This window comes from Euprymna scolopes, chromosome 19 (genome assembly GCF_053919585.1).
Source record: "Euprymna scolopes isolate OS-2025 chromosome 19, ASM5391958v1, whole genome shotgun sequence".
In the NCBI taxonomy this organism is placed as follows: Eukaryota; Metazoa; Mollusca; class Cephalopoda; order Sepiida; family Sepiolidae; genus Euprymna; species Euprymna scolopes.
In genome coordinates this window covers 81373272-81400968 of record NC_136500.1, presented here as the reverse complement: position 1 = coordinate 81400968, position 27697 = coordinate 81373272, and the positions used below count along the sequence as shown (strand labels likewise).

Sequence of the window (27697 nt, the reverse complement as noted above, 5' to 3'; positions counted from 1 at the left end):
GATTAACACTGAGGCAGCACTTATTGAGAACTAGAAGACCAGCCAACAACACTCTACCAAATTGCTCCATCAACAACATAGGCTTATGCACATGTAAATTGATCAAGTAATTTATTTTTTACTAAAAAATCAAATTTTATGAGTAAGCAAGAGTTTATATTTTGATCCACCATGTTGTTTGAAATAAAAGGAGGCAATTCAATTTTAACTACCAAGATGAAAATCAATGGATGCAATTTATTATTAAAATTGCTAAAACTTGTAAAAAATGATTTTATATATATATATATATATATATATATATATATATAACTACTTGATAAATTACGTGATATTTGGAATATAGCATTTTCATTCAGTGACCGGTACTTATATCATAAATATTGTTAAGTATTTTTTTTTTGCTTGAATTTGGTTCTGGACAACAACTTCTTTTTTTGATCTGGTGTTTTTAATTTCATATAAATAAAGAACAAATAGTCTATGTATTGGTATGTTAGTTGTTTTTTTGTTTTGTGTTTTTAATTTATTTGCCTTTTAATTCTGTATTGTTTGGCTTTTGTATGTCCAGAATTCAACCCACTTAAAAAAAATAACAGAAATACAGAACAATATTTATGATGTAAATACCCATCATGGAACGAAAATATCATATTCCAAAAGTCATGTAAATTGATCAAGCAGTTTCCGGCATTATCTGGCTATGTCTCTGTTATCTCCAGCCTATCAACCAAAACAGTATAAAACTCTTGTATCCTAGCGCTGCTGTTTGTTGTTGTACCTTCTGTCCTCTTCCCTTATTTTCGCCTCCTCATCGCTGTGTTCCTTCGCCCTAACCAATCCATCATCTTTCCTTTTGATTGGTGCCAAAAAAGAGAAAGAAGAAATATGTCAAACTCAATGGTCAACAAAGAAATGGTTTGTGCCAATAAGCACATTTTGAAGTGGGCCACTCAACGTTCAAAGTATCCTCTTGGTCGACCCTTGTCACACCACTCGCATCACTTTTACCATTATGCAAATAGATATAAATAAATAAGTTTATCAAAACTCGCACAGACAGCTGGAGAAAATAAGAAAAATATCAATATTGCTCTCCAAAACCTCTATTATAGCTGTCCTAAGTGTAACTTGGTGGCTAAGTGATAAATGATAATTTTTTTTTTTTTTTTCGATTAAAAACCAAATCGAATTTGTTCCACAGGTTCGAATACACTTTATATGCAGTTTCAAGTCTATAGACCAAAAATTGACAGTAGTTTGGTAGAGACTGTTTCGCACACAGATAGGTTACATAGATAGATAGATTGATATAAGTACTTTTTAGACAAAATACTTCACCCCCACTTTCTATGGAAATATGTTTACTTAAAACAAACTTCCGGCAATATATATATATATATATATATATATATATATATATATATATATAGCTGTTTCATCACGCCCTTCTCTGATATCGACCTCATAACAAAAAAGTACTTTTGCTAATATTAAAAAAACTTGTCTGAACGATATTTTACCCAAAAATTGAATGGGTGCATTGAACAGAAGTAGAAAAAAAAAAAACGAATGCATGAGGTTATTAAAAAATGAAAAGGAAAATTTTTTTGATAAAATTCAAGTCATTTCTACTGAACTTGGGATGTTTTTTTAGTAGAGAGAGAATAACTGCAATCTTTTTATATTAATAAAACTTATCAGTTATCTTGTCGGATTTTTAATGTCAAACCCAAGTAGCATTTAAATTGACAGATCAAACTTTGTTTTGACTAGCCAATTTCCATTTGTTATTGTTGTACCAGGTAATTTTATTTTTTATGAAAATTGCTCCAGACAAGGCATAAAGCCACTTGATGTAAAGAAGCTAAGAAGAAAAAATAGTACTAAAAGGTCAAAAACTTGCCAACAATAAGTTTTAGATGAAATAGATTCTGACCCAGAAGACAGCAATTCTTCCCCTTTTTGTCAGAAACATCGCTCATGGAATGTGAGAACTAAAGGACAAAATAAGGGAAGTGAGAGTTATACAGCTGTTGAAAGTAAACCCAAGATCCACTTTCTATTCACTTTAAAATTATTGGTAATATTACCACATACTTCGCTACAAGTTAAAGAAAAGAAATAGTTTCGTCCAGATGATTGATAATATGAAACATTTTTAAATAATCACCTGAAAATAATAATCAGCAACAAGATAACTAATATTTTTAATTGAAGAATATAATACAAAGTGTCTGCATTACAATTTAAATTTTTATTTCTTTTAAATGAAAAGTAAAACTAAACTCACTTCATTGCACCCCAGGCAACACCGGGTGGGTTCAGTTATTTAATTCATAAAACTATTAAACATCTGCATCCGTTTGCTGCATATATCCTCTAATATTTGTAGTTTTTCATATTCAACAAATGTTGTCTTTTTACTTTCAGTTACACAATGTCCATTTTGCCTTTGAACTGATGCAAGATGCTGGTCTGCCAAAACCCAGAGCAAGAGCTGAAGGTAAGATATTAAAAAAATAAATAAAATAAAATGGGGGGGGGGGCGATGTTAAAAGAAAAAAAAAAGATGTTAAAAAAGGATGATGCAAAAAAAAAAAAAAAAAAAAACGATGCTAAAACCCATCTGTAAGTTTTGTGAGTTTCAAGATGGGCACCTTGCCAAGGCTTCAAATTATCGGCTAAAGTGAATCTGTAAATACTGTACACCTTTATATCCTTTCGCTTCTCCCACAGCTTGACATCAGTTCAACAAATAGGAATCAAATTAGCCTCAATCTGTTTCTGGGTGCAGGACCTGGATACTTCCAGTTGTTCGACTGTTCCACACCCCTCTTTTTATTTAGCTGTGTTGATCAGAAGAGAGTATATGTATGGACCATTTGTTTACCTCTGATCTGTTCCGTTCAGTTATGCACCTATATGCAAAATAACAACTGGTGTTCAATTTTGCATGCAAATGTTGCTGTATTTTTTAGATTGTCTTGTGGTGCAACGGATAAAGGCATTACATAACAATGTTTTAAGTGACAGTCTTCTGTAATTTGTAAAGTAATTATCCAATTGGGCTCAAGTTTTTTACATGTCATTTGATGGTTAGTATTTTATAAAAAATTATAGATTTTTTTTATAAGTGACACCCTTTATTTTTCAGATCCAGTGATGTGTTATAAGTGTTTATAATATTCATCTTTGTTTCTTTCTCTGGTTCAAAGTCTTTTTTATAAATAATTTTCTAATGTACATTTACAATCACATTTACTTAAAAAAAAAAAAAAAAAAAAAAATTCAGAAAAATCATTATGGTGTACTTGTCACGGAACAACGATGTTATATTCCAAAAATCACATAAATTTATCATAGATTTATTTTTATTTTTTTTAAGAAAATAAAAATTTATGATTTTTAGCAATTGTTTTTGGCAGCCATTGATGATCTCTTACTTATCAAAAAATAGATAAATCTCGTTAATCAAATTGAGTTGTCCACCCTTGAATTTAAATGCATCCTAAATGAATATGGTGACTGGCTGCTCTCCCATCCGGCCGGCACATCATAAAATTTGATTTTCTTAAATAAAAAAAAAAAAGAAAAATACTACTTGATCAATTTACGTGATGTTTTGAAATATCACATCTTCGTTCTGTGAAGGGTACGTACACCATAAAGGGTTTTCTGTATTTCCTGTATCTTGGTTTTTTGAAATAAGGGTGATTCTCCTCAATAAGTGGCAAATTTTTTCATATGAAGTTTTTTAATCAAAATAGACTCCAACTATCAGTAATCATTAATACCTTCCTCCCTCTCTCTCTCTCTCTCCCTCTCTCTCTCTCCCTCTCTCTCCCCCCCCCTCACACACACACTTTGTTTCAATAAAAAATGAAGGTATGTATCAACATTAACTTTTCTGAAAAATCAAGAGATTAGACCATTCCTGTAATGATCCGATCCTTGTTGATTTTGTGGTAGGAGTTTAGTTCTTTGTTGCAGTTCTAGGAGGTCCACCTTCCCAGGTTTTGCCTTCTCTCTTTGAGAAGGGATTAATTTATTGCTAATTGCCTGAGATGCCTTTACTGGGGAATGCCGATGGGGCTGCCCAGGCACTTTTTGCAGGTTAGAGTGCCCCTCCTCAGGAACACTAAATTCTCAATCCCACTTTCCAACCCTGATGTCTAAGTTCTTGCAGTGGGAGAGAACTAAGAACTTTAACCTTTCTGAAGACCGGCAATCTTTATATAAAAAAAAAATAACAGAAAACACTTGATTTAATTTTTCTTTTTAATGTTCTTACGTTCTGTAATCGATCACGATGAAAGTCCAATCATTAGTCTTGTTTTACACAGGCTACAAACGACATTGGCATTTCGATGGATATAATTTGAAATCAATATTATTGATTAACTGAAACTCTGCACAGTTTTAGAGATCTTATATTCAGCCGCCTTCCTTTCTTCCTAGTAAAGGGGGAGGAAGGGAAAATAAGAATGGTGCCTGTTGCTTATTCTGATTTCCAAAGCTTATTGTCAGAGTGCGATTAACCTAATGGCTTTCGTCATAGACTAGAATTAGCTATGCAGAGGTTTAATCTAGTTGGATTTATTCATAAGCACATCAACTCTTTTCAGATTATGTAATGCTGAAGCCAGTAATTTTGGTGAAAGATTGTATGCTTAAAATTCATATTTTCACATTCATGTTGTAGATGTATGTTTTGTATATGATTGGTTTGAGGGTAAAATGCCTACATACAAGGATAAAATGCATGATATATAAAAAAAGTGAAATGCTGTGGAGATGGGATGTATGACAAAAAAACAAAAACAAAAAGAAAACATTAAATTCATGGATAAATAGAACGTATATGCAAACACATATTTTCCTACATTTCTTTCTTTATATCTATCATATATAATATATATATATAATATATATATATGTGTGTGTTTATGTGAAAAATATGATTATTCAATTATATTTCTATTATACCCTCTATTTATATCAATATGATACTCTCTATTATTAATATTAGAGGGTATTATTAATACCCTCTATTTATACCAATCCTTTTATTTATGAAGCTCGATGTAACTGTAGGGCAGATAAAAGTAAATGACAAAAAGCCTATGTTCCAAATTTAAAGATTTTGTCAATCTTACCGTTTATTTCTTTCGGCATGTTAAAATTTTCAGTTATTGACAGCACCCTTTCGTAGCGCAGAAACATTCATATAATTATGTCAGTCTTTGAATATTGTCTGTCCTGACTCATCAGAAGCATAAGAACTCCTTTACTTTAAAAATAAAATAAAAAGAATATGGACATGGTTACATAAATCTGCAAAGATTGGGGGAGTAGTTGCAATTGTGTTTTATCATATTTATGCCATCTTTGATTGTTATGTTGAGTCATTAATGCCATACCAACATTAATATAATGTGATTATTTATATATACTAGTAGTTCAGTTTGGCTTTGCTTTGGCCCTATGTACTGTCCATAATTTTATGTGTATATGTATATATATATATTAAAAAGTTTGACTCCTGTCCAGGTAACTTACATCTAAAATTTCAAGTGTTTTGATCCAAAATTGGCAGAGGAGTTTGGTAGAGTCTGACAAGGTCAACTTTTTCAACTTTGACCTCTTGGCAGCCAAATTTTCGCTTAAAAACTGATTAAAAAGCTTGCATGTCTGAATCCCCTTTATGTAAAATTTCAAAGTTTTAGACCAAAAATTGGCTGAGAAATTTGCGAGAGACTGCAGAGTTAAAATCTTTTTAACTTTGACCCCCTTGGCAGCCAAATTTTCAGCCAAAAACCGATTAAAAAGCTTACCCTATGTCTGAATACACTTTATGTAAAATTTCAAATGTTAGACCAAAAATTTGCCGAGTAATTTGGTAGAATAATTTGGCAGAGGTTAAACTTTAAACACAATTTTGACCCCTTAACATTTATTGTTTTGGGTTCAAATCAAATTAAAAAATGTGATCCATGTCCAAGTAACCTACATCTAAAATTTCAAGTGTTTAGACCCAAAATTGACGGAGGAGTTTGGTAGAGTTTTCAAAGGTCAAATCGTTGAACTTTGACCCCTTGATAGCCAAATTTCTGGCCGAAAACAAATTAAAAAGATTTTCCCAAATCTCAATACCCCTTGTCAAATCTCGAATCTGTAGACTGAAAATTGACAGAGTAGTTTGGTAGGGAACTGCACGCACACACACACACATATTTATAGATATATAGATATAGTACGCTATGAAAATGTATATATGGCAATTAAGCTACACAGAATATTCCGCGTTTCATCCTTGTGAGAATTTAAGTTTATCTATATATAAGTGATCTTGTATGTCTGGCAGAGGAACAATCTCTACCAATGTAAACCGCCTTGGAGGGGTTATGCACAAACCTGCATCATGGGACCATAAATGTAATCATTCTATGGAAAGGTCGTGCACATGCCAGAGACGGTGTGCAATAACCCTAATTCCCAGTGGTTACATTTTTAACTTTGTCTAATGATGGACCCTTCAAAATGTAACCAGACGCTCACTGGTGACTGGAAATTACCACTCTGATACGATACATAGTGGACAAAATGTGTACGCCCCTAAGTCCATGTGGCAATACCTGTAACATGTTGGCTGGCCATTCATTGTCGAACATTGTGGTTGAGTTGCTCCTTCGTAGATGCTCTGGTGATACTGATTTATGACTTCTCTCAGCTGCAGTTTGGGTATCAGGTTTCAGGGTAGATCTAGAATCAACTGTGTTATTCCTAAAATCAGTAGGCAATCAATGATTAATGAAAGCATTGATTATTTTCTTAACAAAATTATTTTCTTAAAATGATTTCAGATATAGTTTGTGCAAAGAAAAGTTAAACATTTTAGATTTAAGAAGAACAAACTAATGTTTTTGAATGTACGATTTTCAACTTGATTCAATGTTCTCTGCAAGGTTTAAACAAAGTTTGTTTGTTGTCTTCTTCACCAGTTTATCTTTCTACCTGGCCCTTTCAGTGGTCTCCAGCTTTAGGCTGTAGCCCAAACCAGCATTTGCCATCTCGAAACTAACTAAAACAAATAGTTTCTATAAACTCGTATTTTTCTCCGCCTCTCTATATGAGATTACCATTTCCTCCTCGACTCTCTTTTTTATTTTTCTTCTGAATCTCTTTTTTTTCTTTCTCCTGAAATCTTGATCTCTCTTAAATCTCTTTCCCCTTTCTCTCTCTTAAGAATTTTGTTATCAAACTATGCAGGAGGTTTGTCTCTCCCTCTTGTTCCAACCCAGCTAAAAATCTTTTTCTGCTTTCTTAAACTTTATTATCGAAATTAAACTAATGAAGAAAAATAAAGCTGGTTTTAAATTCTTTTTCAGCATACAACAAATGACTGACTGCAAAAATTTCCACTGACGCTAGTCAGACTTTTGTCACCAATTGTCAGTTCTACTTTATTAAGATTCATTTTTTTCTAATATGCAAAAATTTGAGACGTCTGGGATTCTTAACAAGTGTCTATAACACCTGACTCACAGTGATTGCCCAGCAAGGTAGCTGGAGTCGCCCAGCATCAGAAAGATTTACATCAAGCTCCTCTGTTAATTTTTGATCTACAGACTTGTAACTTGATGTATAGGGGATTCAGACTTGTGGAACAAATTCGATTTGGTTTTTAGCCGGTAAAAATAGCTGCTAAGGGGTTAAATTTGAGAAAAAATTTAATTTGGTGTAAGTCGATTCAAAGTATTTTTCTACATATGCGCTATAATACATTAATAGGTTAAACAATATTATTTTTAATTTTTTATATGCCTATGGCCATGGCTCAGAGGGTTACGAATAAGTCTGGAGAGCTATATATTTTGGTTTCGATTCTTGCTGATGACACCTAAAGCATGTATATATTTTTGAACTTTTTAAATCAATACTATATAATCAATAGAGATTTGACTCAATAATAATAATAAAAAAAATGCATAAATTAAAATATCATATTTAACCATATTTTACGAACTAGCAATGCCAGGTGACCTGCTAGTATGTATATATATATATATATATATATATATATATAAATTTTATTTATACAAACATAGAATATACCTGCTCTGTTCACTCATTGAGCACTATTTTGGTAGACACATGTTGTTTCATTGGATGTACTTCTAGGAAACTAAACTCTACTGGCTATATATATATATATATATATATATATATATATGTACTTTCTTTTGCCCTTTTTTATAGCTATTTTCCTTTACTTGAACCTGTCTTTTTTTTCTTCAAGCAAACTCCCATTTTCTTATATAAGGTAACTATAAGTAAAAATTACACACACACACACACACACATATATATATATATATATATATATATATATATATATATATATTATGGATTTCCTTCTCCTCCTCCTTTCACTTTATTATTCTCTTTTGTATCAGGACTTAGATGGGGGCGGAGATGCAGTCCCATGAGGATTTCTCCCACTCGGCCTTTTATATAATCTTAACAGGTGGGCACACAATATGAAACTTGCCCAGATTTCTTTCTTTCTCTCCCATAAATCTGTCAGTATTGAGGTTAGGAGCCACACTCCTTTGTAATTTTGGCTTGCTTCACTGGTACCATTGTGTTTGCACACAGGCATGGAAATGAAAAAAAAAAATGGAGTGAAGGGGAGTGTGAGCATTATTGAGCAAACTCTCACGTTTTCATATTCATTTCAAATAAATGGTGATAAAATGAGTGAAAAAAAAACAAACAAAAAAACCCAGGATCTAAAAGATGAGGAAAGCTGTTAATTACTACTTAAGGCCTGGCAGCCCTGCAACTCAAATCTACTATTAGAGACGTTATATCAGCTAGAAAATATATGCGACCAGAGATTATATATTTTTTTGCTACTATATTAAAGAAAAAAGTATTTGAGAATTGCATTATTATAAATAAAAAAATATTTGTGTATATATATATATATATATAACTTGAGTTCCTTCAGCTATAATCAAAACCGAAACCAAAACTTATGGAGAATTCTTGGTAAAATTATTTATGACAAGAAACGGAAGTACATAACAATTAAACGATCCGAATATAAGTGTGACACGGAAAATAACACGCAGGCTATCGTATTAACATATAGATAATAGTCTAGATTTAGTTTCACCTAGACTGATAGAAAATTGCCAATGATGAAATGCAAGATGGTTTTTACGTATCATCTTTTGTTACTGACTGGCATTAAAATTTTTGCCATTTTGAAATGAATTGTTTCAAAATGTTTTCATGGAATTCTTCTGTAGTAATTGACCATAACAATTTTGCATTCCAAAAAAGATGTTACATTTTTTTTTCTTTTTTTTTTTTTTTTTAATTACATTTTCACCCCAAACAAGACACAATGCCACTTTTATGTAAGGACATAATTTGCAGGGATACTATGTAGAGAGCTGAGCAGCAAGATGTCTATTCACATTACGCTTGAACTTCTGCATGTCAGTACAGTTGGGAAAGCAGGAACCTGAAAGAGAATTTCAAAGTCTAGCAGTTCTAGGAAAGAAACTATTAGAGTAGAAGACTTTCTTACATCTAGATATCTCTACTGTGTAGGGGTGGGACTTTGCTGCTTGTGAGGTTTGTTGGGGGTATTTACATCGAGGGGGTGTGAGAGCTTGTAGTTCGTCAGCATCCACAATTAAAATACTTGTAAAACAGGCAGAAGGATGCAACATTTCATCGATGGGACAGAGGTTGAAGCTTAGTTCAAGATCTATCAGGTTGGCAACTCTCTTTTGAATCCTGTCCAGAAGTAAGAGACTAGTAGCAGATACACCAGCTCTGAATCATTAATAAAATTCACAATTCTATCCACAAATCCAACCATTTTTGATACAAATAAACTTGTCCAATGGATGAATGCCTTCGTTTTTATCACTGTTCAACGCTATGCTCCAAATTTGCACTGCTGAATTGATTAATATTGCACACTTGTGGTCGAGTTTTGGACAACCGTGTGCAGACAAATAGGTTGTGAGGAATGAACTGTAGTTTCAACAGCAAGGGCATTTCCCCCCTCTTCAAATGACTCATTCGAATAGCTGTGTGGACACTTTAGTGATCATCTCATAAGTAGGAAATGTGATCCTGAATCTTCATACTTAGTAGACATTAACATGCTAGATTATTATCTGTAGGGTTATCTCAAAGATGATTATCAAAACCATCCTCATACCATTCTTGAACTTAATGGAGGGGGGGCATCTCAGATGAAATCAGGACAACACCTATAGAAGAGTGCGTCAAAGTGTTGACAATTTCACATGTATGCAAGTGTGTTTATTAATGAACAGTGATAAAACAAAAACTGTTGGAAATTTATGACTGTAACTTGGTGGACAAGTCAAACATAGATTGGAAATTATTTGTAGCAAAGTGAATCTTGGATTTTTTTTTTTTTCAGCAGCCTTGTAACTCTCGCTTCTTTTTTTTTTTTTTTGTCCTTTAGTCCTCACGTTCCATGAACGATGTGTCTGATACAGGAGTAGAATTGCTGTTTTCTGGGTCGTAATCTATCCATATAACGTTCATCGTTGGCTAGTTTTTGACCTTGAAGTAGTAGTTTCACTGTCTTCATCGGCCATTCAGAAATCGTAAGTGTGAAATAGCGGCAGCCTAAAGCAAGCATACTGAAATGACTAGAAAATGCATTGAGTTGCAAAAGTTAGAAACTCACAATTTCTGGGAAATTTATAATAGTGCGATGAATAATGGGCAATCAACAATTCCCTCACTATCCAACAACCATGAGGTCGCTTGCACAACAACTGAGAAGATTAAACTGCTTGCCAAATCCATCTTAGACCCCCCTCAAACGTTTCCTTCCCAAATTTTCCTTTTGCCGACAGAAGCCATACTCAGTGATTTCGAAATCATCCCTTCTCATGTCTGTGCTATCTTAAAAGACATCTCCAAGGTACATGGGCCAGATCATCCCTTCTATACTAATAAAGAAATGCTCCACTGAGCTAGCCCTGTTCTCTCTCAACTCTGCAACAAATGTCTTGCATGATCTTGCTTCCCTATTAGCTGGAAAATTGCCTCAGTCGTATCAGTATTGAAGAATTCTGGTGAAAGAATTGATCCGCTCCATTATTGCCCCATCAGTTTCCTTTCCCTTTTCGCTAAAATCTCTTGCCTGTTTTACAAGTACTTTAATGGAATGTACTCTGATGAACTCTTAGCACTTGTGCCCCCTTGATGTAAATAACTCTGACAAGCCGCAAAATCCCACCCTTTCACTGTACAAGTCCCTAGATGCATGAACGTCTTGAACTCTAATAGTTTCTTTCCATGAATTGCTAGAGTTTAGAATTTCTTCCCTGTCTCCTGTTTTAATGACTGAAACAGAAATTTAAATGTAATGTGAACAGACATCTTGCTGCTCCACTCCCTACATAGACATAGTCCCCAAAATTAAACCTCTTCTGTCCAAATGGCAATGTATCTTGGTTTGGGGTGAATAAGAATTTTTTTTTTTTTTTTTTTTTTTAAGCTCCTTATATCAAGTAGCTTCATATTTTGTCTGGAGCGATTTCTAAAAAAAAAGAATAAAATTAATAAAAATATGGTTAGGTTGCAGAAATGATTGTGAATTTTATTAATGATTCCATAGGTGGCATTTGTCTTTTTTTTTGGAGGGGGGGGGGTTACACTATGTTTGTACACTTAACTGACTTCACAGATGAATGCACCATTTACTCAGTCATGGATATGCAAGTGACTATATAAAAGGTTAACTAATTTGCATATTTCTTTGAAAAACGAGCATTAATTAATTACTTATTCAATTTTTTATGGTTTCTAATTAGATGATTGGTTTCATTTAACTATTATGCTTAATTCTATTGATGCATGCGTAGAATGGAATTTAAGGTGAAAATGTTCTAGCACATGGAAATCTTATATATGACCTTGTCCGTGTATGTGCAAAAACTCTACCAAACTCCTCTGAATATTTGGTCCAAAACTAGTCATACCCCAGGGCCCCATTGATATAACCATATTGAAAGAGTGAATAAGAGTTGTTGAGTTAATAGATGTAGAACAGTTGAGGTAGCAGTGTCATTTGGTGGGGAAAACATAGGAGGACATGATAAGGGTGCATTTAAGAGAAATATAAATAAGGAGCTCACCAAAGATATATTAGTTTGGAAGTCAATTTTTTAAAGCTGTCCAACACATGCCAGTATGTAAAAGACATTGAACCAAATATGATTACAATGATTTCACCACATGAGCTTAACAATCGGCATGTTTTTTTTTTATTTTTCTATTTTTAAAATCTTATTTTTGCTTCGAATCTTACATATGCAGGAAAACGTTCTGCTACAATATCTTTTTCTAGGATTTCTATTCATCTGTGACGTTCCAAAAGGTCGTTCTTTTCTTTCTAGGTTTTATCAGCAATGCATCCATCCAATGGATGTCCGCCAATCGCATTTGTTTTGCTTATTTTGCACGACTCTTTAATAATAAAACAAAGCTAACCCTGACTTGCCTTATGTTTCAGAGTTCTCTTGGGGATTGAGAAATTGAAAACACTTTTTTTTGTTTTGTTTGTTTTTTGAGCTATGTCCAAAGTTTTACAAAAGAAAAGATAACTCTGTGTCGTTTACATAACAATAAAAAGAGAAGTAAAAATGGCTTGTAAAAGAACTGCTCAGGTTTCTTGGTATGGTAAGTAAGATCCGCTTTCACTTTTGTGGTGCAGTGCATGAATTCTAGACTGATCCCAAGACAAATGTTAAACCCTTTTCTTTGTTTTCTAGTAGAAAAGGGGAATCCAGAATATTAAATGAATGAGAGACAGGGTTAGAATGAAAGCATATCTCTACAGTCATATGAATACAACTTTGCAAAGAATTTTATAAAACTTGAAAATTTACGTGTTTTTATTTTTTTTGTTTTTTTATGACGTGGTCCATACGTTTGAATCCTGCGTGTAAATTTCTTAATGTTTTTTTTTGTTTTTTTCGTTAACTGGAAAGAAGTTTATATAAAATTATTTTATAAAAGAAACAGTAGGTTCTCTAAAATGCAATCTAGAATAACATATTTTGGACTAAGTTACTGCAATTGCACAGATTTCGACGACAATAAAAATATAGGAATGTGAGATATTTGTTAATCACCATCCTATCCCGGGCAACGTCAGGACTCCCAGCTAGTATTTCATAAATGCTGACTCACAGCTATCACATTTGCAAATATAATTTTAGTTCACACACACACTAAAAGAAATTTAACAGAGCTATAAAACCTGACATATTGATACGGGACAAGGAGAGAAAGAAGCAACCTTAGTAGAAGTTAGTGTCGCCAATGTTGCTGGGTTAAACAGAGCTGAGGGGGAAAAAATAAACAAATATCAAGGTCTTATGTATAATATGTAAAAAAATGAACAAATATCAAGGTCTTATGTATAATATGTAAAAAAATAAACAAATATCAAGGTCTTATGTATAATATGTAAAAAAATGAACAAATATCAAGGTCTTATGTATAATATGTAAAAAAATGAACAAATATCAAGGTCTTATGTATGATATGTAAAAAAATGAACAAATATCAAGGTCTTATGTATAATATGTAAAAAAATGAACAAATATCAAGGTCTTATGTATGATATGTAAAAAAATAAACAAATATCAAGGTCTTATGTATGATATGTAAAAAAATGAACAAATATCAAGGTCTTATGTATAATATGTAAAAAAATGAACAAATATCAAGGTCTTATGTATGATATGTAAAAAAATAAACAAATATCAAGGTCTTATGTATAATATGTAAAAAAATAAACAAATATCAAGGTCTTATGTATAATATGTAAAAAAATGAACAAATATCAAGGTCTTATGTATGATATGTAAAAAAATAAACAAATATCAAGGTCTTATGTATGATATGTAAAAAAATGAACAAATATCAAGGTCTTATGTATAATATGTAAAAAAATGAACAAATATCAAGGTCTTATGTATGATATGTAAAAAAATGAACAAATATCAAGGTCTTATGTATGATATGTAAAAAAATGAACAAATATCAAGGTCTTATGTATGATATGTAAAAAAATAAACAAATATCAACGTCTTATGTATGATATGTAAAAAAATGAACAAATATCGAGGTCTTATGTATGATATGTAAAAAAATAAACAAATATCGAGGTCTTATGTATGATATGTAAAAAAATAAACAAATATCAAGGTCTTATGTATGATATGTAAAAAAAACTGGAATCTTAAGATCTCTACTATCATTCCAGTTATTATAGGAGCAACTGGACTCATGAAAAGAAATTTTGAAAACTAAAATTGTGCGAATTTGCTTTTTTTTTTTTCCATCTTATATTCAAGGTTCTGAAAAGAAAATCTAATTGTTTTAAAATGATTGTAATTTAAACGATTAGATAGAGCAAAAAACAAACAAACTCTCTTTAAAATGATATATGAAGTAAAGGTATTATTATGAAAACTTATTTGAAAATACATCATTTAAAATGAAAAATAAGAATTCTGCAAAAACTTTCTTCTCAACCTAATAAGTTAAAACTTTGTAATGACTAAAAATAGGTTAGAATGGACAAATTGAAAGGAAAAAATAATTTTATTTAGAAAGCGAAATATTAACTGTCTTATAAATAGGACACTGATTTTATAATAATAAATACAAAATCTGCGTAAAATAAAATATCATATTTAAGTATATTTTATGACCGGACAATGCCGGTTGCCCCTCATAGTTATCTTATAGATTTTAAAAAGAAATTTTTTGGTGTCCTATTTATAGGACATAATAGGTTTAATGTTCTAATTTGCAATTAATTTTATTTTATGCTTATACACTACAAACAAGGCACATTGCCACCGAGACGCAAGGGGCTACTGTAAATTAGAGGGTCCCTGGTAGCATGATTCCTAATTAGGAAGTTGAGCAGCGAGATGTCAGTTCACATTACATTTAAATTTCTACATGTTAGTATAGTCAGGGAAACAAGAAACAGGAAGTCAATTGCGAAGTCTGGCAGTTTGAGAGAAGATATTATTAGAGTAGAAAACTTTCTGGCATCTGGTAACCTCTTCGGTGAAGGGGTGGAATTTTGCTGATTATTAGGCTAGTTAAAGGGTATTTACAAGGGGTGTGCAATAAGTAATGCCTCTGACCCACTTCCCATAGCAGTAGAGCAACGAAACTTGGCACAGTTATTAGTCTTTCTCTACATAGGAACCACCCAGAGTTATGCATTTCTCCCATTGTTTGATGCAGCTCTGGAGACCGTTTTTGTAGAACACCCCAGGTTGGTCCTCCAACCACGACGTGACTTCAGAAATCAAGGCTGCATCATCTGGGAAACGCTTTCCTTTTAAAAACAACTTCATGGCTGGGAAGAGGTGAAAGTCAGAGGGTGCAAGGTCAGGAGAGTAGAGAGGATGGGGAAGGATTTTATAACCACATGCCCGTGCTTCTGATCTGGCGAGTTGTGGACCAGAGTGTTGTTCTGCAGGAGGAGGGTACCTTTGCTGACCTTGCCCGCCTCTTGATTTTGATAGCTTCCCTTAATTTCCTCAAAAGTGAAGCGTAATAGGCTCCTGTAATTGTAGTATCCTTTGCCAGGAAATCTGTCATCACTACTCCGTCCTGGTCCCAGAAGACTGTGAGCATGACCTTGCCAGCGGAGGGCTGCACCCTTGCCTTCTTTGGAGGTGGTGAGTCCAAGTGCCTCCGCTGCATTGACTTGGCTTTGGTCTCTGGATCATAGTGATGGACCTAGTTTTGATCCTGTGTAATCAGTCTTTTGAAAAACTTTGACTCATCTTCTTAGCACATCTCCAAATTCATCCTGGAGAGCACTCAACGCGTTCTTGCTTCTGGAATGGTGTGAGCAACCTGGGAATCCATCTGGCAGACACCTTATGCATATGCAAATGGTCATGAATGATAGTTTCTACAGACCCTGTACTAACCTTGACATCTTGGGCTATTTGGCGAATAGTAATGCGCCGATCTTCCAAAATGGCAGCCTCAACTTGACGGACAGATGCCTCATCAACGGCAGAATGGGGGCAACCAGGTCTGGGAGCTGTTTCCACAGACTTTCATTTCATCAAAAGTCTCCTGTGGTGTGCGTTCTTTCAAATACAAAAACCGGATCACTGCTCGACATTCATCAGGCTCCATTTTACACCTGACTCAGTTCAAACACCTGTAAAACAGAAACCACAATTAGTTCAGAGCTGTAATTTGCCACATAACCCGTAGAGATATAAATCATTGCAATTTCAGCTAGATGAGACAACTAGAAGTGGGTCAGGGGCATTACTTATTGCACGCCCCTTGTATATCCGTGCTCTCATTGAGGTACTTGTAAAACGAGCACAAAGATGCAACATTGCGGTGATGGGGCAGGAGTTGGAGCTTAGTTGACAATACAGGACCTATTAGATTAGAAACTCCTTATTGGACAAGTCATAGATATATCGACCCATATGTGGCAACAATACTTCATGCATGGGTGAAACGTGACTTAGAAATACAAGGTACTCTCAGGTGTGAGTAGTTTTCTAGCATGGAAGAGAGAGAGAGAGAGAGAGAGAGAGAGAGAGAGAGAGAGAGAGAGAGAGAGAGAGAGAGAGAGAGAGAGAGAGTTCACTTTGCAGCAGACTTGGCAGCGATTTCTATCTATTTTCCCAATTCATGTAGCCAGTGAATGTTAGGCCAAGGAGTTTGAATAATGAATTCTTAGGAAGAGTGCTAATAGTCATGACAATTGATGGTTGAAAAAGTTTTTCATAATTATTAAAGGAAATAAGCTTAGTCTTAACAGCATTAAATGTTACTATCCATTTATCCATTTATGTCCCGGCCCTGTCGGTGGGGCATTAGAATATGCGGACTGCCCCCCTGCAGAGGGTAAAAGTCCCTCAATGGGGGTCCTGGATATGACCTTAAACTATATCCAATGGTGAGGCCCCAGCTTGTGGGCTTTGGGAAGTGTGGAGCCACCCTTTAATTACCATTGCTCCCAGGTCCACTCTGACCTGGAGTGGTAGTACCTGTTAGGGTCCCAACTATGGGTTAAATAGAAACCGACGTGAAAACAACAAATATATTCTATTAAAAAAAATTTTCTTCAAAATCTTTGGATTCAGCATTAAATAACCTGAAAAGGGTTGATATGCCGTAAAACAAAAACAACCAACCAACCATTTATGTCCCCCATTTCGCTACAGACTGGAGGTTACTTACAGGCATTACCTTGGATATGTACATATTTGTTTTTTTCTACATGTTTAGTGTGTGTGTGTATGTATATATATATATATATATGAATGAAAAATAGATAATCTAAATAAAATTGAATAAATTGCAATATATAGTGATCTATCAAATTCAGATCAGGAATTATAATAATGAAAAATCTTAAATTCATGGATTTTCAAAAATATGGTCTTTTCATCAGAAAATGAATATTAAAAAAAATGCATCATTATTTTCGAAAGTCATCCGCTCTTTTCGATTGGCTAGACTTATTTTAAACTTTCGCTACTTCCAGTTTAGTGATGGACGCAACGGCAAAGACGTCACATTCTTTTTTGCTTTTTTTTTTTCATATTCTTTTCCTCTTTCACGGTATGGGTTTGAGCCTGCTTGGCTGCCTACTACCACTTTTTTTTGCTCAGCACACATCTCCAAACACCCAGGCAATGCCGAGCGCCCAAGCTAGTTTTCAGTCGAATAACAAGTTAAAATCAATCAATTAATTAATGGAACAATAGTAAGTGAAGCTAAAAGAATTTGAATTCCAAGGATAAACAAATATTATTATTATTATAATTATTATTACTACTATTATTACTATTACTTTTACACCCTATGAATATTTAAAACATACTAACTGCATCTTCCTGGCATTGTCCGGGTTGCACTGAAGTCATTTTATATTGTCATTTTTATGTTAAAAAAGAAACTTGTATTATATATATATATTAAAAAAAAAAAATAGTTATCTCCCCTCCCTTTGCTGATTTATAGTTTTCAGGTGATTACAAAAAAAAATATATTGTATTTTTGGTTAGATTAAGTGCTTTTTTGAATAAATTGTAATAAAGTATGTTATATTGCCAATAACCTGGTACAACAATAACAAATAAAATTGGCTAATCAGAAGCAAAGTTTAATTTGTCAGCTTAAATGCTATTTGGGTCTGACTTTGAGAATTTGGCAAGAAAACTTTACAGATCGAGAATTTGTTTCTTATCAAAAATAAGTTGTTTGAAACTTGAGTTTAATTCATGCAAAAAAATTTTTTGTGGTGTTATTGACTGCTTATTGTTATTGATAAAAAAAATGGTCTGTTCTATAACGGGAAGTCTGGAACTACACAAGACACATACAGAAAGCTGATGCATTCTTTTTTAATATTGCATCATAGAATATGGACACATTTTTAGAGAGGGGAAGGATAAAGAGAAAAGTTTGCAAAGAAATATGCTGTACAAACTGTTCAACTATTTTGTTTTTTTATACCCCACTCCACTCCCTCGGGTAGTCATGCTAGTTTCAAATAAGTGTCTTTTATTACAACAACAATAATAATTAAATTCTTTAATTCAAATAATTGTTTCATGTCAGTTGATTATTCTATGCTGTTTAATGTTTAATGATTGTAAGCTTTTCTTTTATCACGTGATGGTGTCAGGTAAGTTGAAATGTAACAGCACACAGACGAACATATGGCGGCTATATGCAAATACTGAGCCGTGTGCGAAATGATGTCACAGTAAGGAAAAAGAAAAAAAAAGACTATAAAAAGGAAAAAGATCTTGTTAGAGACGTGGGTGACGTCACAGCCATAACGAGAAGTCACACGTGAAATGTTGTTACACAAAATAAAGGGCAAGTTATTACTTGTTCTATGTTCCTTGCGATGTACTCTATCTACAATGTGTGGGTCCCATGTGTAACGTTACAGAAATATTTTGAATATAATTCTTATTTTTACAGTGAGGGTATGCTAGTAAGTGAAATGGTCAATCATAGTCAAGAGCAATTCAAAGGCTCCCTTTTCATTGGCTCTTACACTGAGATGTAGGAGAAAAGGGTGCCACTCCTTTCATGAGGATATGGGATCTCCACTTGTTTTTTTTTTTTGTTTTTTTTTGTTTTTTTTGCAATTCAGAAAAAGCAAATTTCCACTAAAATCTTTTTTTTTTTTTATATAATAATAAAAAGTTAATTTGTCTCAATTTTCTTTCTTTCTATGTCTTGTTTTTGTTTGTCTTTTTTCTCTCTTTATATTTCTTTTTCTTCGTCTCTTTTTCTCTGTTTTTCTATCTCTTTTCCTGTTTTCTTTTTCTCTCTCCGGCTCAGCTTGTCCCCCCCCCTCTCTATATGGAAATGTAATTTTGTTATATTTCAAATGATTCATGATGGGAAAGTAGAAGACTTGTTTCATCAAAGAATGATTTCCTGATCACCCTCCTTGCAGCATACTTGCATTCTTTTTAGGTTTTAAAATTTTTGACATGAAAAAAAAAAAGCTTGAGGATTCTTTTTAAAGAAAATGTTGATGTTAAACAAAATTTAACTACAAAAATGAAGTTAAAACATAAGTCGATACTTGAAGTATGAAAGAAAAAAATTAACACCTTTTTGCAAAATCATACTCCTTAACCCTCCACCTCCCCCCAAAAAAATCAGATTTTATTATTTTAGGCGATCATATGTAAACATCATAAAAAATTTGAACAAAAAAAAACATAAGTTTGGAATTTAGTGTGGGGGATCAGTTAAGCTTATGAATTTATAGTAACATGATCTACAATTTCCAGGCCATTCCAGCGTTTTAAGGCAGCTAACCAAATTTTTTTTTCTTTGCTATGGGAGATAAACTTTTTTCTCTTAGGGCAATTTTTTTTGAGGGGGGGGTACTTGCCACTCGGACTGAGGGTTAGTGGTAGCATTAAGGAAGGTTTTTTAGTTGGAGTTTGATATTGAAATTAGAATATTTTAGAAGTGCTTACCACTTTGATCTAGGAGTAGTAATAAGATAAAGTAATTTTTTTTTTTTTTTTTTTACTAACTTTTTAACATATTATCGCCCCCCCCACATACCCCCCCCCCAATGTAAATGCACAGAATGTATAAGGGTGAGTGTTACACAAGAGGGAATCAAGTACTTTATTTCTTTTTTTTTTCTTTTCTTAGTCTTTGATATGATTTTACTGAAATAGAAAAAAGTTAATTTGTACTAACGTCATTTTTCCATTTTTATTTTATGTTTTTTTGTGGTTGCATCGTTTTTCTTCTTTCCTTTTATTTTTCTTCAATTTTTAAAGAAAGACAATTGAAATTTTAAAATAAGGGTTGGTTAAACTTTGCTAGAATTTTTACTCCTAATGATTTCACTGTTTTGATGGCCTTTGCCATTTCTTCAAAGAAAGATTGCCTGTCCCCTTTCCTCCCACCAGCCTTCCTTTATAATTTTTTGTTTTTTTTTACTTTTTCAAAGAAACTAATTTGTAAAATTGATTTCTATGAATTTTAACTTAATTTGCCTGCTTAAAAATTTTTTTTGAGGGTCATAAAACCAACTGAAATATTTTATTAATCAAATTTATTCTCCAGTATCTGACAAAAGGTAAGGGGGAAGCATAGATCGAAGGATTTCATTTGTTTTTATTTTTTGCCATCAAAGTGTAGTCGATTTAATTTTTTTTTTTTTTTGTTAAAAACAAACAAAAAAAAAAGATGACAATTTCATTTCACATTATTTTCCAATACTTTTTATTTATTTTTTCAGATATTGTTAACTGTGACCTGAAGGCAACTTTACGTGTTCTCTACGATGTCTTCACCACCTACAAGGCAGCTCCCAGCTCTTTCTCTTGAGAAACAAGTTGACGCTCTCCAACAGTGGTAGTGCTGATGATGCAGTGAACAGTGACCATTTGAACCTTGAAACAGATAAAAACATAAATGGATATTGCAGTGGGAGAGGGTGGGTGCTCTGTTGCTGTTGATTCCAATTCTGAAGAAATCTTTTGCTACCATTGTTTCATGTGGTACCAAACTGTTGTTTATGAATTAATGAATATTTGAAATAGATTTTTGGAAATGGAAACTTTTTTTTTTTTTTTTTTTTGTTAAATTCTCTCCCCTGATCAAATGAGTTTTAAAATGGATAAACTTATATAGTTTCACAAAGTTAAAGGATATTTCCAATTGGTTTATAGGACAAAGAAAATGTTTTTAAAAATCGCTAGTTAGTTAGACATTAGGTGTATAATTAATAGATTAGCATGTATTGATGATATTAGCATGAAATCAGATGGTCTGATTAAAGCAAAGTTGCTGAAAAATCTGTGCATCTACAAGAGTTGAATGAAACATTTAAATATTTAAGAGGCTTTTTTTGTTTTTATTGACTCCATAGCCAAAGATATATATAGTAACCAAAAAGAAACTAACAGTTTATAAATAAATAATAATATAAATTTTATACATCTTAATCATTGGAGTTTAAAAAAAAAAAAAAAAAAAAAAAAAAGAACTCTTTAATTTTCTGGATTAATTCAAAAACATCAGTCTTCTACTACTATAATGATAATAAGAAGAATTAAATAAATAAAATAAAAAAAAATCAGGGGAGATAATCATGATATTGACTTTCAAAGAAAACTAATTTAAGAAATGTTTATATTCCAATTGTTCAACTTCTTTCAAATATAATTTATACAATTTCTATTATTTTCTATTAAAATAGTCATTCAATTATTATAGCATGCATTTTTTTAAAAATCCTCATTGTTATCTCCCCCTTGTTCTCTCTTCTACTTATGTTAAATTAAATTTTATTAAATCATGTTTTTGTTGGGGTTTTTTTTTTTTTGTTCATCAATAAGCAGAATGAAAAGAAATATTAAACAATTTTTTTTATTTAAGAAGAAAAGGAAGAAAATAAATGATATTATTTGACCGACGACTATTTTTGATGTCTATTTCATACTTACATACTAAGAGTTACCATTTGTCAAGACCCAAAGGCCATTCAAGGATAAGGGTTAATGATAATAGATTAGCTCAAGACATTCCATGCTCAACCTAGAATGATCTGGTGCAAACTCAGGCCACACAATGCTAAAATCAGATCCCCAGTGTTATCTATTACATTGGACAACAATTTTTTACTTTGTGAATGTTGTCTAGATTTTTACAAGTGATTCAGGGTGTTTTTGCACTTTTATATCAGGAAATAGCATCCGTTTCTCTCCATCAGGTCAGGTTTGTGTGCTAAGTTGGTTTGAAAAAAAAAAAATTGTGTGACAAAATTAATTACATTTTTGTGGCATTATCAGCTCATTTTTGTTAATACACATCATTCTACATCATCTTAAGGTTTTTAAGAAAAAAAAAATGTTTGTCCAACAATATATATTGATTACCTGATGGAAACATCGATATCTGTAAACTGAATGGTGGACATTGATAAAGGTAAGTAAACGTAAATTGCATGTTGGATTTTGAAGAACACGTACATCAAATCTGTTGCCAAGGTCGCTGGAAAAATGGTGGGGTCCTTCTACCGCTCCAGTAGATATCTCACTGCTCATGCAATACTCACCATTGTTCAAATTTCAGGGCTTGAACTTCCGTTTCTTCAAACTCTTGGAATGTTTAGCGGCATGGAGGTCTCCCTTTTTTACATGGAAGTCACCACTTATCAAGGTCCGGAGACCACGCGGGGATAAGGGTTATTGCGTGTACAGTAATCAATGGGACAATATCGTAGTCATCATTAGTAATGGAGATTTGATAAAGTGTCTTACTTAAGGGAGCGGTTCATCAGGAACTTGTTTATGTTGGACTTGAAGACATCCAAGTTGTAGTTAGGTGGGAAACAGGCAAACGGAAGAGAGTTCCACAGGTGTGCACTTCTAAGAAAGAAGCTTTGTTCATGGAATTTACGTTTTGATTTAGGCACAGATAAAGAGTGGGGAAAATTACTGACAGTGGTTTTGGCTAGCCGGGTGTTTTTCGTGAAAGATTGGAGAGGGAGGGGCAGAGATTGGAGCTCAGACGAGCACTTCCCATGAAAATAACGATAAAACAAAGGCTCGCAATGCCCCTTCTGTGGGGGAGAGGTTGCAGGGAAGAGAAAAGGGCATCCCCCACTAAGCCACAAAGTCTATTTTGTACTCTGTCAAGGCAGGATAGGCTGTTTTTAGCAGCTCCTGCCCAGATATGGCAGCAGTACAGCATGCTTGAACGTACTTGGCTTTTATATAGATAGAGTATTGCATGAGCAGTGAGATATCTACTGGAGCGGTAGAAGGACCCCACCATTTTTCCAGCGACCTTGGCAACAGCTTTGATGTACGTGTTCTTCAAAATCCAACAGTAGTCAGCCATCATCACTGTGTCCCAACGACCCTAATACCTGGTCTCTATCTCTTTCATATCCTGATGGAATCTCTCCTCCTGCTCATCACTCATTAAACCCAGGTTCTCAGGAAACCAGTCCATATGTGAAAATAGATCATGCATCTTGACGCTCATGTTGCAACTAAGGTTTCTGAAAGCAGTCAGCATGTTGTCGACAAGTTCTGTGTATTTTCTGGCCTTATTGTTGCCAAGTTCTTCACTACCAGAACAAATGACTTCCATACATCCAGTTCCACTTCATTCTTTGAGTTTTTGAACTCTGGATTTCATGACGGATCTGAGGACCATCGAAAGCGCCAGTTTTCAACTTCTTCATGGATAATCCTGGAGAAGCCTGGCACAAGTAAGTGAAGCAGTCACCATGCATGTCGAGAGCCTTGGTAAACTGCTTGATCAAGCTACGCTTAATGTGCAACGGTGGGAAAAGTGTTCTGTCTCTGTCTACCAGAGAGTCCTTGATGACGTTCCTTTCTTTGCAAGGCACCAGTTCCTCCTGCACAGGTCATTTCTTCTTTGTGTAATGCTGAGCACGGTCCCTACTATCCCACATGGATACTTTGTGAAGCCAGACTGTTGTCCCAATAAAAAGTTCACCATCTTCAGGTCAACACTAATAAATCACTTATGCTGGTCATAACCAATTTTATCTTCAGCACATACTTCACAGCTTCATACTTCTCTTTCAGTGTAGTCGAGTGAGCGATGGGTAAAGAGGCAAATTTGTTGCTGTTGTGTAACAGACCACATTTCAGTGATCGTTTGTTGCTGCCAATGAACAGTCTCCAATCTTTGGGTTCATACTGTGGCACCTCAAGCTTCAGCAGAAGCTGCACAATATCTGCGCAGTATACCAAGTCCTTTTTTTCAGAGAAAAAAAAACGAAGGTATTCTTTATGTCAGTTGTGAAAAAAAAAAGGTGATGCTAGCACTGTCAGATTTTTTTTCCTTCAATCTGGATTCCAACAGTTCGGCAGAGTTCTTTGACAAGCTGAGGTCGCAAACAAGATCATTCAACTCCTTTTGAAGAAATAGATGTGGATCATCATCCTTAGAAACCACTTCTTCTTCATCTTCTTCTCCATCATCATCTTCATGTCCTTTAAAACTGGAGATATCTTCATCAGTTCTCTTAAGACAGACCCTGGAATTTCATCACAATGAACTATAGGACGATGTGCGAATTGAAGATCAGGATACTTGTGGCTGCCTCAGTTCTTTTTGTTGATCAAATCAAATCAACAGCACAGAAGTAGCAGTCAGTGACTTGGGTTGTCGGCTTCCTCCAAACCATGGGAATTCTAAAGACTTCTCTTGAGATTCCAGAGTCTCTGTGCATGCCTTGCACACTGTGTGACGCTCAAACTTTATCCTGGTCACCAAGTTTAATACCAAAATAAGCATGGTAAGCACGCCTTATGAAACTTGTAATTGGTTTCCTATTAGGAGCAATGGTGTAGTTTCCACATATTAGCAGAACACGTCGACCTTATTTCTGCATGATCTTCTGAACGAAGCCATGCAAGTGAATGATCGCTTGCAAAACAAAAATAGGTAGAAATAGTCATCAATTAACACAGAAGATAAGAATGCACACAAAAAGCAAAAGCACCAATGAACACGTTGACATGATAATAAACAAACAGATTTCACACGCAACAAATTAAAACCAAAACAAGAAAAAGATTAAATTAAAGACAGAAGATCAAACACTTTCAAAGTTTACCTAGTTCATAAGTAAAAAAAAAAAAACGTATTCCACACGACATTTTAATTCCACCAACTTCTAAAATGCTCAACACGTGAATATAAATGTAAAAAACGACATCTAGCCATATCTCAAAAACTTGACCTGACTGAGCAAAACCAATGTGATTTCTGTATTCAGCACATCAGACTGGAGGATTAGTTGGCCGAAACATCATGAAACAGCAACTATGAAGATGAGGATAACAGTCCGAAAATAAATAAATGATTTTTTGGTTTGTTTGAATCAATGCCGATCACAAGATTGAAATGCAGTCTCAGGTTGTTTATTAGTAAAGAAAAAGAATGTCCGTAGAATATGATATATTTTATGTTTTATTTTAATTAATTACTACAAGTGAGGATGCTTATTAGTTAAAGCAAAAAAAAAAAGTTGTTAAAAGTTAGTTTTTCATTGATTTTCATCAGTTTATGTCAAACAAAACACTCAAATACACTATTGAGATGTTTATTAGTAAAATGAAAACGTGTTAAAAATTTGTTTAAACCAATTAATGTGCCAGTCCCGATGAAATAAGATTTTTTTTTTTTTATGAGTCACTACTTATGAAAGTCACTTGAGGATAAGGATTAATGAATGTTACGTGGTCACTCAGACCACAACATAGTGATTGTTAATGGTGGAAATTGGGTGGAATTTGATTAAGGGGACACCTCAACAAGAACTTATTTACATTAGACTTGAAGACGACTCTGTTATAGTCAGCTGGAAAGCAGACCTGTGGAACAGTTCCATAAGTGTTCAGTTCTCGGAAAAAAGTTTTATTCATGGAATTTACATTTAGATTTAGGCACAGACAGCAAGTGAGGGAAATTGTTGGCAGTGAATGTTTTGCAAGGGGGAAGGGGGGGACCATAGATTGAGGTTCAGTTGAGCACTTGCCATGAAAATAACTATAGAGCACAGATAAACCAGTAACGTTTCTTCTGTGAGAAATAGATTGCAAGGATACGAAAAGCACATCGTCTGCTAAGTTTTGGAGCCGAGTTTGAATTCTGTCCAGAAAGGAAAGAGTACTCTGAGCTCCCCCTCCCTTCCTTTTCCAGATGTGGCAACACTATTCCATTTTAGGACCTGTTTGGCTCTTTTACACATAGAGGATTATATCTGAAGCGAGATACCTTCTGGAGCAGTAGAATGATGTAACCATTTTCCAGTGATCTTGGCAACAAATTTGATGCACGTCTTCCATTTCAGGTCAGTCCTAGAAGCTTGTTGAAGCAAAGTGCTTCTTTGAGACAAAAACCATTGATTTCAATTGGGGCCAAGTGGGGATCAAAGTGTATGTGTTGAAAAGATAGAAGCTTGGTTTTGGATGCATTAAAATTAGTCGACCACTTTTTATCCTATTGCATCATGCATTCAAAGTTGGAGAATAAGAGACTCAGAAAGATCATTACTGGCCTTTGAAATGTTGCCATAAATGGTAGTGTCATTTGCATAAATGTTCAAAAATGATTTCAGAGTGTGATTTGGGAGATCATTGAAGATCAAGAAAGAGTTGGGCCTAGGGTAGATCCTTGAGGCACACTTAATTTCATACAAAACTTTTTAAAAAAAACTTGAATTTTTTTGTTTGTTTTTTAATCTTCTCGCTTAAAACTGTGCCTTAAATAAATGGCATGGTCAAGTAAAATTCACTTGTTTACAGCTGTAAGAAATTTATTCAAAACTGCTTGACTGTTTTTGTAGATTTTGTATGAAAATATTCTCATTTCAGGAACATTTCCTTCACTTTTTTCTTTTTTTAAAATTTATTATGAACATAAATATTTTTGTACATCAACTTTAATAAAAAAAAAAAAAAAACAAATTCTGCCATTTCATTTCCTTCTATATACGCGAGCATACATGTGCTACTATGATTTTGCCAGTCCATAAGATAGATAAGTGAATGCCTTTGCCCCTGAACCAGGCTAATTTAGCTTCCTCTCGAGACTATTTTTCCTTTTTGGCCATGTGACCGAGGAGTAGGACTTATGTTGAACCTTCCCTTTAACATAAGAAATTTTAACTTAAGTTATTGTAATGTTTATAAAGTTAACAAATAAAAAATTATGATGATCCGGCACATAAGTCTTAGATACCATCATGAGTACAATGCAAACTGTTTCTTAATTGGTCCCTCAACAAAGAAGGCATTGGACCTAGTAACTGTTCGTTTGTTTGCACTTTTCTCAGAAAAGTGCAAACAAACGAACAGTTCCTTGAACCACTCCTTGAATTTTTTTGAAATTTTGCACAAACATTAGTCATGGAGAAAGTAAATCTTTGCCCAAATGGATTTTCTGGGATAACTCTGGTTACCCTCACCCCCTACCTTAGGAGGTATAATAAGGGCAGAATTGCCTCCAAATCTTTCATTCATTCATTTGTCCGTACTTTTCTCATAAACCACGCCTTGGA

At 33.8% G+C, this 27697-nt stretch overlaps 1 protein-coding gene across 2 annotated transcripts in view; it reads left to right on the top strand.

The window, feature by feature from the left end:
• The window catches only part of LOC145239785 (alpha-parvin-like), a 471664-nt gene extending 449718 nt beyond the window's left edge, over nucleotides 1–21946 (top strand). For both annotated transcript variants that reach the window (XM_080103283.1, XM_080103282.1), the window contains exons 12-13: nucleotides 2434–2506; nucleotides 20885–21946. In XM_080103283.1, coding sequence (XP_079959409.1) covers nucleotides 2434–2506; nucleotides 20885–20973 — 162 coding nt within the window. In that variant the 3' untranslated portion in view covers nucleotides 20974–21946. The remainder of the gene's footprint in view (nucleotides 1–2433; nucleotides 2507–20884) is intronic.
• The last annotated feature ends 5751 nt before the right edge of the window (nucleotides 21947–27697 follow it).